General features: G+C 47.7%; 1 protein-coding gene across 1 annotated transcript in view; it reads left to right on the top strand.

The window, feature by feature from the left end:
• Positions 1–501: 501 nt before the first annotated feature.
• Positions 502–11,550, top strand: part of LOC119092930 (very low-density lipoprotein receptor) — a 30,614-nt gene continuing 19,565 nt past the window's right edge. The window contains exon 1 of the mRNA XM_037215827.1: positions 502–670. Coding sequence (XP_037071722.1) covers positions 650–670 — 21 coding nt within the window. The 5' untranslated portion in view covers positions 502–649. The remainder of the gene's footprint in view (positions 671–11,550) is intronic.

Genomic DNA, 11,550 nt, shown 5'->3' with positions numbered 1-11,550 from the left:
AGCACCGCTCCACTGAACAGCTCAAGTGCCGCCCCCCAAAACAGCTTGGGTACGGCCCCCAGGACAGCTTGAGCGCCTCACCCCGGACAGCTTGAGCACCGCTCCGCCGGACAGCTTACACACCGCTCCCCCGAACAGCTTGAGCAGCGCCTCGCCGGACAGCTTAAAAACCGCTCCCCGGACAGCTTGAGCACCCCTCCGCCGGACAGCTTGAGCACCGCTCCGCCGGACAGCTTAAGCACCGCTCCCCGGACAGCTTGAGCACCGCTCCGCCGGACAGCTTGAGCACCGCTCCGCCGGACAGCTTGAGCAACACTCCGCCGGACAGCTCGGGTGGCGGTTGCTGCTTTTTGTCGGCGGCCAGCTCAGCTGCTGCGCACGGAACGGTCCGAAACGGCGGCGGCTGCGGCGGCGGCGGCGGCGGTGGAGGTGTAGGTGGAGCGGGCGACGCGACGCGTGCTCCGGCTGCGCCACGCGTCCCAGTCTCCGGCCGGTGCTAGTCGCCGCTACGCGTCGAGCTTTCCTGGACCGCGATCGCTCGGTGTGGCGCCGAGTTGCTTGGGCTGGGAGGAGCGCGGCGGGGGACGTCGAACAGTTTGAAGTGCGTGCTGCGATGCTGCTTGCCTCGAACTGAATTGCCTTGCTCACGATGGCGAACATATCGGGAAAGGTAAGCCTATCATCAGTTGGAGTGCACATAAATGTTTGCATGACAGTCTTACCTCTTAAAGTTCTTTATCTATCATGTCTATATTTGCATGCCTTCACTCAAAATCCATACGCCCTATGCCAGCTAGCTATGAGATTCAAGGTGGCTTATTTGTATATTGGGAACTGTTTTTGGAGTTGTGTGGGCTGGTGGTTAAGCTGTTGAGTTTCATCCTTTGCACACAGATGTACAGCAATAAGTACAGATGCGTTGAGAAGAGCATCATTCCGGATCACACGGCATGCTTCACGTGTTATGAGATGTGACAATCGTACTAACCTTATTCTCCAGAGAAGGACCAGAAGAATGGAGATATAGATGCGTTGATGTTTCAACAACATGTCCTTATCAAAACGATTAACACAATTTGCTATTCGCTTCGATAAAGGCATGCCACCAAAACATCGACGCATCTATATCTCCATTCTCCTCGTTTTTCTACGAGGAACAAGACTATTACTACTGTCTTATTTATGACCGGAATGTGTCTCGCAAATGTACTTAACAATTATGTTATGCGATGTGTTGAAAATAATGCATCTTCACTAAATGAGGAGATACTCGTGATCACTAGCACCGCCTTGAAGCATAAAGCTGTGCAATGTTATATATATATATATATATATATATATATATATATATATATATATATATATACCCACAAGACAACTTCACATAATAAAAACGTATACTCTTAATGACACTCTTTAAATAGCATTTCCTGGCATAATGATGTCCTGCCATTTTGAACATGCGAATTCATGATGCAGGGGTTCAGGAGTTTAATTAAGGCTCTTCTCACCTACGTCAATCGCATTCTTTACGTTTGCAATTTACTCCTATTACCACAGACTTTGCGCACACAATCGCTGGCCCCAATTGTTTCCTCTATATCTCCTGGGGCTCCACTCGCTCATCTTTGGGTCGCGCTTACGTCTTTTCGGCCACTAAGACATAAAACGTTTTTGACCAGATGTAAAAACAGCATGTAATAACGGCCTGTGTTATTAGTTTCAGAGAATGTTCATTTGAGAGATGGGGATGGTAACACTAACCGCACAACACGAGCAAAACAAAAACGGTAGCTTGTACAAGTGTCCTTGCTATAATTTTCGCTAGTTTGGAGGCCACAGAGCGTTAGGTTTCAACAGTGTAGTTCGACACAGGCCTTAAAATTGCAGGCACTTAGTTCATACGACCGTAGTTAACAATGGTGTGCGAAATGCAGTGTGTTCGAGACAGGCAACCTTCCTAGGGAGTAGCCTGGTCAGCTATGCAGAAATCAACGTTGGCTGATCGTCGCTGGCGATATCACCTGCCCTGGCAGAAACATTTTCGTCCAGCCGGTCTTGTCTGGTCATTGGTCAATGATGGGACGGAGGATGACGTGAACCCTGAATGATATAATTCATGTGACACGGTAAGCGTCACCATACCACGACCTGCACGGAAGCGTCACCATACCACGGCCTGCACGGAAGCGTCACCATACCACGACCTGCACGGAGGCGTCACCCCACCACGACCTGCACGGAAGCGTCACCACACCATGACCTGCACGGAAGCGTCACCACACCGCGGCCTGCACGGAAGCATCACCCCACCACGACCTGCACGGAAGCGTCACCACACCATGACCTGCACGGAAGCGTCACCACACCGCGACCTGCACGAAAGCGTCACAACACCACGACCTGCACGGAAGCGTCACCATACCACGGCCTGCACGGAAGCGTCACCAAACAACCACCTGCGCGGAGGCGTCACCCCACCACGACCTGCACGGAAGCGTCACCACACCATGACCTGCACGGAAGCGTCACCACACCGCGGCCTGCACGGAAGCATCACCCCACCACGACCTGCACGGAAGCGTCACCACACCATGACCTGCACGGAAGCGTCACCACACCACGACCTGCACGGAAGCGTCACCACACCACGACCTGCACGGAAGCGTCACCACACCACGACCTGCACGGAAGCGTCACCACACCACGACCTGCACGGAAGCGTCACAACACCACGACCTGCGCGGAAGCGTCACCACACCATGACCTGCACGAAAGCGTCACCACACCACGAACCTGCGCGGAAGCTTCACCACACCACGACCTGCTCGGAAGCGTCACCACACCACGACCTGCACGGAAGCTCATTGCAGGCAGCGAACCGCTAGCGTTGGCGCAGCCTGCTATTCACGTGTTGATTGATTTGAGAGAATCGTGTCGGCCCGTGAAGCTGCATTAGGAAATTGCATGCAGTACCGTCATGTGGAAAACAGAGCCGGGGGGTTGAAAAACTTCTGATTTACCGGATATGATCGATGACAAAATCTGACGGTTTTGCGAACCACTTGGTGAAAAATTGCAAAACTGCAAACACATTTCAAGAGACAAGACCATATTACAACACATAATCCCAGATTGACGAAACTCAAAGCTCATGTCGTGAGAAGCTGACTGGCTAGAAGGACGTAACCAAACGGCAGTTTTAAAGTAATAGCGTTAAAAGGCCCTGCCAATCTAGCATTGTTGTTTGTGGACACCTGAGCTGTAGCTTCAAGGGAAACGGGGTCATTGGAGCGACACTTATCATAGATTCATCCTGGGTTTTCTGCTACTGAATGGTACAGCGGCTTTGATGTAAGAGGCCGAGTATCGCTGGTGTAGGACTCTCACATTGAGCTCTGCATCTCAGACTTAGCACACTGATCGGCGGACAGGCGTGAAATAAAACGCTTTTAGTTGTCACCATATTGCATGTAAAGCTAAATGAAGGTGCTAGAGGTGTTCAAAAATATCGTTTGCATCTGTTGATACCAATTTTGTATGGGGTTTGCTCTAAATAATTGGGATCATGTTAGGAAGTACGAGTTCTGCACTGGCAGTGATCATGCCAAGATAATGAAGGTCGCTGAAGCTCTCAACGGTTTGTACGATGACACCACGAAAACAAAAGTGATGTTGTTTCAGGTGCTTGTAGAACCATATTATCTGCAAATGTAGGGCCACAGGGAGGCAGTTTTGCAAAATGCGTAGGATTTAGGAATGAAAGGAGAAGGGGAAGGGTGAAGGAAAAAATTACTGGGCCTGCCTCCGAAATTTAAAAGTTTTTCTCCAGATCTGACGCAACTTTTCGCATCTGGCAGGAGGGGTGCAGTTCCTCAGAATTAGCTTTTGGGGCTGAACCCCCAAATTATAATAAATAGAAAACATGGATTAACGTTATAACGTAAATAGAAAACTGCATCCCCACGGTTGGGAGGCACAATCCTGTCCCCTCCTTCCAAATAAATAGGAAACTACACACTTTTAGGCTGGTTCACGGGTGTCGCTTTGCATCCTTTTGAGTAAGCCGCTGTCCCACCCCCCCCCCCCCCCCCCACATGCAATCTAGCCCCCTACGGCGAGTATGGCCCCCTCAGCCTTCTGGGGCTCAAGTTCATGTAGGACATTACGCAAAGGAGCTCGAAATTATCTAAAATTTTACAGGTAAAAAGAACCAAAGAAGATGAAATCTACGATATCACGTCCAGTTTAGTGCACCTGGCAAAGTAAGCCACACTTTAAAGCTTCGCGGTCGTTCCGTGTTTACTTAGGTTTTTCTCGTTTTTTTCCTGTATACTGCATGCTTTTATCTACACAATTTATATATATATATATATATATATATATATATATATATATATATATATATATATATGGTCGACTATGGCCTAGTTTTCTGTTATTGTGGGAGTGCTTTATTTAGCGATGTTAAAGTTATACAGTCCGTAACAAATTGCATTGTTTTGCTACGACGCGTTATTGGAAAATGAAAACAAAACGTTCTAAAATTATTAGCAGTCTTCGTTCATAGGAAACCTTTAAAGGCGTCGACCACCAGCTCAGCATAAATATCTCATGAAGCAATTGGAAATACCTGACGACAGACACCACTAAATCGCTAGCAGCAATCGTCCGACCATGACCTGCAACACAAGCCGTGTCAAACATGCCTAATGGGAGTGATGCACCTGCACCTTGCTTTGTGGCAATCAGCCGGGATTTCCGTGACAGACATTATAAGTCACACAAATCAACTTACACTCTTTGTTCCCGAAGCCGTACACGTCCTACAACGCCCGAAGCCTTGTAACATCGACTATGCGTCGATAACCGAAACCTGGTTTCAACGATCGACGCCAAACAATATTAAAATGATTTCCAACAACATCTTTCGCCGGGACATAGCAAGAAAACGTATTAAAGGGAATGTTCCACATTGGAAGATGTTGAGGTAGGCATCAGATGTGATCGGAAAAGTTTACTTGTAACTATTGGTGAGCTTCCAAGGCTCAAAACGATGCTAGGTAGCAAAATTTCAAAGTTTGTAAAAATGCGCCCCATTACGTCATTGCTTGATGGCGTCATGGAATGGTTTTGTGACGACAGCAACACCTGGCAGTATCAGACAGCCAAATCTAAAGAATACCTCAAAACACACGAAAGCTGACGCCAACCGACCATTCTCGTCGCGGTGTCTGTGTCGGCTGGGGGATTAGTGGGTGGTTTGTTAGTGGATTTTTTTGTCTTGGTGCTGGCCGTGAGAAAAGCTTTGGTAGACTGTTGGACATACGCAACATAGTGATCGCCAGCTTTTATGGTAGATTATTAATATCAAAACACGATATGCTGTGCTGCTGCTGTTGCTGCAATTGCTGTTGATTCTGTCAATGCTTTATCGTTGACCCATCGTTGCCTGCACTGCTGTAGTCGTGACACTGATATCATGTGCTTTGCACAGAAGTTACTTTCGTTATTATTTCTGACTGGAAATGCGGTGTCGCGCGAAAATTAATAGATTTGTAACGTTACTATGAATTGATTGCCAAAAAACGGCTCTTGCTATGGTAAATGTTGTAAGGTTGGGCTACCACTGTTTAGGATTATTTATGCAATTAATAGTTAACCCTGATATAAACATTGTGGTACAATAACATTCTTGCTGTTGATAGTCATTTGGCATTGTTAAATCAGTTGTTACCAGTCATTCATAAGTTATAAGCTGCTGTCTCATAGGCTTCAAACAGAGAAGTCAACCAACGTGGTGCACTGTGTATGGTACGGCTTAACAGTTTCATTGTGGCACTACTTCAGTGCTGTACTGCGGCACGACATAATGAAGAACGATATGGTTTTTGTACTGCAATCCGTGCTGTTTTCATAATAAATTGCATTATGAAAAGATGGGTCAAATGTGTTCTCTTGTATTAACTCCCCATCTGGGATATGACCGACCAAAAACACATTATACAATACACAAATCGCTTTCAGCAAAGCAACCAATAAGTGGCATCACTTGCTCAACCTGCTTCGGGATTCCAGAAAGCGCAGGTGAGAAAGATGCAACCACATCTTTCACTTCCACAGTCATGCAACATGGTGCAGCCATCAGGCTGATTTACAAAAAAATAACAGGAAAATTTTACATGTGGTGAAATGACACTGCCAACACGCTTACCTTGCACAAGGCTGGAGATATGACAAGTGCGTGTGGTTATGGTTGGATGGGCAAAATACAAGAAAGTGATAAAACTGCCAATGCACACAAGGCTCATGATAAAAATATTATTAAGTGCTACCCAAGACACCAACAGCAACAATTTTCCACCTCTCCTAGCACCCAGCATCTCACGCAAGTTGCAACGACTATGGCATTGATGACTCACGAGGAATGCTAGCCTGCATACCAAATTTATGAAGACAGCACAATGTGCGTTAGTAATAATACAGCTCTGTATTTTCAGAATTCTTTAGGGAAAGACAATTTTGTAAAGCCGTATGATGTAAGCCTGTACCGACCATGTCCATAAATCAGATGCAAGTACCAGCCCCTACTGCCAAAATGAATTGTTGATATAATGACAAGCAATGGATCAATGACGTGCTGTAATACCTCAATAGGTTTAAAATGCTCGCAATATCATAGTGAAGTACCAGCTTGCCTTTTACACCCTTCCAACATAAGCGCTAGCGCTCCTTTAGTTTGCCAGTATTTCTTTGTCATGGTCAAACACAAACATGAAGGTAGAGGCAGGTATCGATATATCACATTTATTGGGAGTCAGTAGACTTAAAGAACACAAAAACAATGTTCTCTCTCAGAAGTACAAGCCTCGCACGCACACTCCCCATCTCATCAAGATCAATACAAATCACTGGCAAACACCACCAGCGATCACACACATTTCAGGCCCACTATTTATACTCTTGTCAAATAAGCGTGATCTCACACTTGCACAGATCGCGGGACTATCAAATTGCAGGTTTTCTCGCAATTTCCGCGCAGATGTTCAGTCATAACATCGCATTTCACCGCGACCTCCCTTCAAAACAAAGTCCCAACGGGGGTTCATGGTAATGCGGCTCAAGAGGTTGTACTTGTGGAACACAATGTTTTGTTCAAGATTTTAATTTGTCCCACGATATGTTTGAAATATTTAGCGAATATTTATGTGTGAAATATTTAGTCTTCTTTTTTATAACTTTCGTAAGAGTGCCCGTATTTTTTTGGGTGCCGCACGTTTTTGCACACAGTGACGTTCTCGTTTTATAACACGGACCTGTGGCCTAAAAATAAGGAAAAATGTCTCGTTGACGAGTGCCGCACAACCCGAAAGCGCTCACGCTTTCGTTCGCGACAAGCATTCAGCAGCGAAATTTTCCTAACGGCCAATCGTCTTCCGCTCATTGTATCATACGTACCACATCATCGGTTTTGCGAATGTACCGGTGGCCATGCCGTTTTGACCATAATCAGAAAACAGCCTGTAGTATGGCCGTGATCGCATGACATTTCTATGACGTCGTTAATGCCGAGGCAACTTTGAAATAGGTTCCCAATAAACCTTTCGCACCTTGGCGGGCGTGTCACCCAGGAACCAGAGCGTTTTGTGTCTTCAAAGGGACATGACCGTGAATTGCATCAAAAGGTCCTCAAGATGGCTATTTCAGTTCAAAACCTCATACAAATGTGGAACATTTCCTTAAACCTAGGTCTTCATCTTTCGTTTCTGTTTGGGGAGGACTCTAACTCCATAACGTCACTGAGAGGACATTGGGTCAGATCCGGGAGGTAGCCTATTTTTCAGTGTATTTGGCACTATTTTTTCCCCGATCGTCCCACCGATGCTATTTTGCGAAACTCGCTACTATGGCAGTGTCTTAACGCCCCTGACACGCGAAAGATTCGTCACAGGATTATACTTCGGGGTCAGGTCTGGGACTCAAGGCCCATTTCTCAAGCAAAGACAGGGTCGAGATCCACGATTTGCATTGGTCGGTGCCTTTAAGCCAATGTGACTCCTGCGTCAGTCAGGGGACCACGGTGCTTGCAAATGGTCCGGTATTAACAAGGAGCTCAGAGTCGGCCTTGGACAGTGTTCGTGGGGCCCGCAGAGGAGCCGAAGGGTCCCTCGGTACCGATGATCAGGTGCCCGGTTGGAGGGACGAAGGTGGGGCCGGGCCATCAAATGTCAGTCAGAAGGCATCTCGCACCGATTGGGGATACCCTGGGATAATGCGGGTCCCTATTACGGTCATAGACCACAACACCGAACAGTCGGCCCCGTGTCGCTCTGAGCACAGGGGGGAGGGGGCATTTCCTAAGCAGGGACATGATGGAAACCCGCTATTTGCATTGCTCGGGACGCTTGAAGCAATGAGGACTTCTTTGTTAGTCAGAGACGCACAGTGCCTAAAAGAGGGCCCAATGTTTCCAAGGGGGTCTCGAGTGGCCTGGGCAACATCTGTTGGGCGAGACAGGCACGGGACCCGGAAAGTCAGGGGCTCCTTTCGTTGGTCGAAACCCCCTGCCAATGAAATTGGGTATAAAGGTTAACGATGTGAGTCCACAACGTGATAACGGAGGGCCCTTTGTTAGGCGGGGCCCCGGCACCGAATGGAGGGCTCTCCGCCCCACTTCACCCAGTAGCCCGTTACGCCGAGCTGTAGTCTCCATGCCAATTACTTGACATCTGCGACGATAAACGATCTTTTGCCGTCAATGAGGGCCCTGTGTCTATTTGGGAACAAATGGCCGGATCAGGGCCCCCGGCGTCAAGGAAGCGACCAATGTATGATATATCCCTCTAAAGGTTTCCGTATCGACTAGGGGATCCCGCCCCTCTGTCACCGGCACGACAGCCGGTAGGCACCCCACGATGTGACCGAATGGCCTGAAGCCACTGACCGGGAAATATAATGTGTCCCCTATTGGTCCACCCACTGGTTCTCCTGCCAATCAAAGGAAAGGGGCTTCCTTAGTGTTCAACAGGACGAATCACAATGAGGTCAAAATGAAAAGGCAAACACGAACGAGGCGTCCATCCTTGTTCACGATCATCATCTGAAGCGAATTGCATGAAACATTTTTGGGCCTGCGTGCTCAGAATCTTAGGAGCAAGAACACAAATGGTTAGGGTTGCAGTCCCATGAAACCGAGCGGCGTTGTTTACTGCAGCTAACACGTAGTGGTTGGTGCCTGACGCCAGAGAACAACCATGGTGAAAAAAATGCTGCCAAAAGTCTTTTCAAATAAACTTGCACCGCTCAGAAACTGGAATCCCGCGTATATTCAAGTTGGAAAATTTTGGGCTTATCCTCTGAAGAGATTAACAGCGACAGCAACGCGACAATGTAGATTCTACCTTTACTTGTCTGGTTCTATCATCAAATTCTTGCAGGGGTTCGCGGTGCTATGAATGCTAATGCTTTTATAATATAAATCTAGAAATTGCTCAAGTGAAGCGCACTTTCGGAACACATTCCAAGCGCTCATATTGACATCCTAAGGCGCTCAAAAGTACTTCCTTTAGAAACTTTGTCGTTTTCGTCCGCCCGTTCACCACCATTTGGTGTAAAATGCGGAACTGAAGCCGCCCGGCCTCCAGAGACTGCAACGCCGGCCGTCGGTTTCTTTGGTTGGACTAGCGAACGCGCATGGACAGAACTGGGTTACGTCATTCTTCCCCTACTCGATTCTGGACAAAGTCGAGTATTCTGAGACAAAAACATATCGCTGTACATGCAAATTTACGATCTTATTTCGATATCAGATTTACGTTCGTGATAATATATATATATATATATATATATATATATATATATATATATATATATATGTGTGTGTGTGTGTGTGTGTGTGTGTGTGTGTGTGTGTGTGTGTGTGTGTGTGTGTGTGTGTGTGTGTGTGTGTGTGTGTGTGTGTGTGTGTGTGTGTGTGTGTGTGTGTGTGTGTGTGTGTGTGTGTGTGTGTGTGTGTGCGTGGACGTGCGTGTGTGCGTTTGCGTGCGAGATAACCAGAACAGTAGGCACAAAGTCCGAAAAGGCCCTGTCCCTTTCTGACGACTTCCACGGATCTGCCCACCCCCCCCCACAACCCTTGTCAGAAATCGGCATCCAGGGGCTGGTTATGTTAAGTGTACCTTTTTCTGATAATTCTGTTAGGAAGGTCTCAACCTTCATTCAGTGGTTGATGGCCAGTCAATGAAACTTTAGTGCAAATGGACCCCCGGAACACATATATTTCATGGTTATGCCGCGTTGCATTTAATTTTTCTTTGCTTTTTATGGTTTATCGCATTTGAAGATATATTTCAACGGCTTCTGAAAGATTTGACCGCCGGTGAAAATTCATGACGGTTCTAAATTTCATCGATGACAGAAAATGCACTTTTTCACCGCTGGACAGCCCCACAGCCTCTAACAACGTTGAGAGGCCATTCGAGACCAGATGCGCGGCGACGCGTCTGGGCAGCAGCTGCCAGCGTCAACTGGCCCGGTAGTGTGCCGTAGCCGCCGCTCCGTGTCACGCTGCTGGGCACCGTCACCGAAGCGGGGCGTCTTCTACGTGCCGGGCCGCTCACAGACCCAGACCGCGCGAGTGACGGCTTCGGGCCACCCCTGCTGTCGGCCCTACCGCTGAACAAACCGGTCTGAGCACACACACGGCTCGAGCACACAGCGCGCCCCCGCATGTCAGTGACCTGATGCAAACTGAGGCAGTGACGGCGGCGCCGGCGTTGTGCGCCGCGTACTGCGCAGCCCCCCCCCCCCCCCCTCCCCCCATTGCCAAATAGGCTGCGGCCTAGCCATTTGGAACTAGAGTGAAAACGCATCTAGTGGCCTCGGCCGTTTTGATTTCACCATCAAGTAATGCCTGTGACGTTTGTGGTCGAGCCGTACAATCTGTATTGCAGTCGTTTCCAGGACAGATAGCCTAACACAACTTGTTGTTTCAAACTAGTCTTTCCTTTTGGTTTCACGGAAGCGATTCCTTCGAGTTGCATTGCGCTGGGTTGGTTTCGACTCTTGCTCCAAGCAGCACAACGCAGGCTCTGGCCAACTGTGATTCCCACTCACGGAAGTGTAATCGCCGGAATTGTTAAACTATTTTCGGGTTCTCACTAGCGGCATTCTCACGAAAACTACTTCCACATTGCGGACTGATATATTACATCCACATATACCCACCTGAACCACTACACTCCTCTTCCATCCACAACATACATGCTACTAGTCTACTTTGCTGCTACTCAGCTGATTATCTTTCGTAATGCATCATACAAAATATCTCGTGTCCTCACACTCATCCACACAAATCTTCACGCTCCCTATCTTCTAACGTATAGTTTGAACGTCACAGGGGGAGCATCATCAGATCAACACGTGTTCCACTTTGCATTATATCTTTCCAGAGAACCGTTCCTTATTCTCAAGTTGTGCTTTTGACAGGTGACAGGTATACACGAAATGATTATACGAGATATAAAACTGCCAAATAGAACTGCTGGGAGG

The sequence above is a fragment of the Pollicipes pollicipes genome, unplaced genomic scaffold (assembly GCF_011947565.3).
Source record: "Pollicipes pollicipes isolate AB1234 unplaced genomic scaffold, Ppol_2.1 Scaffold_3694;HRSCAF=4334_pilon_pilon_pilon, whole genome shotgun sequence".
NCBI classification, from domain to species: domain Eukaryota; kingdom Metazoa; phylum Arthropoda; class Thecostraca; order Pollicipedomorpha; family Pollicipedidae; genus Pollicipes; species Pollicipes pollicipes.
Note: the sequence above shows the minus strand (reverse complement) of the source record. Positions and strands in the feature narration are given on the sequence as shown.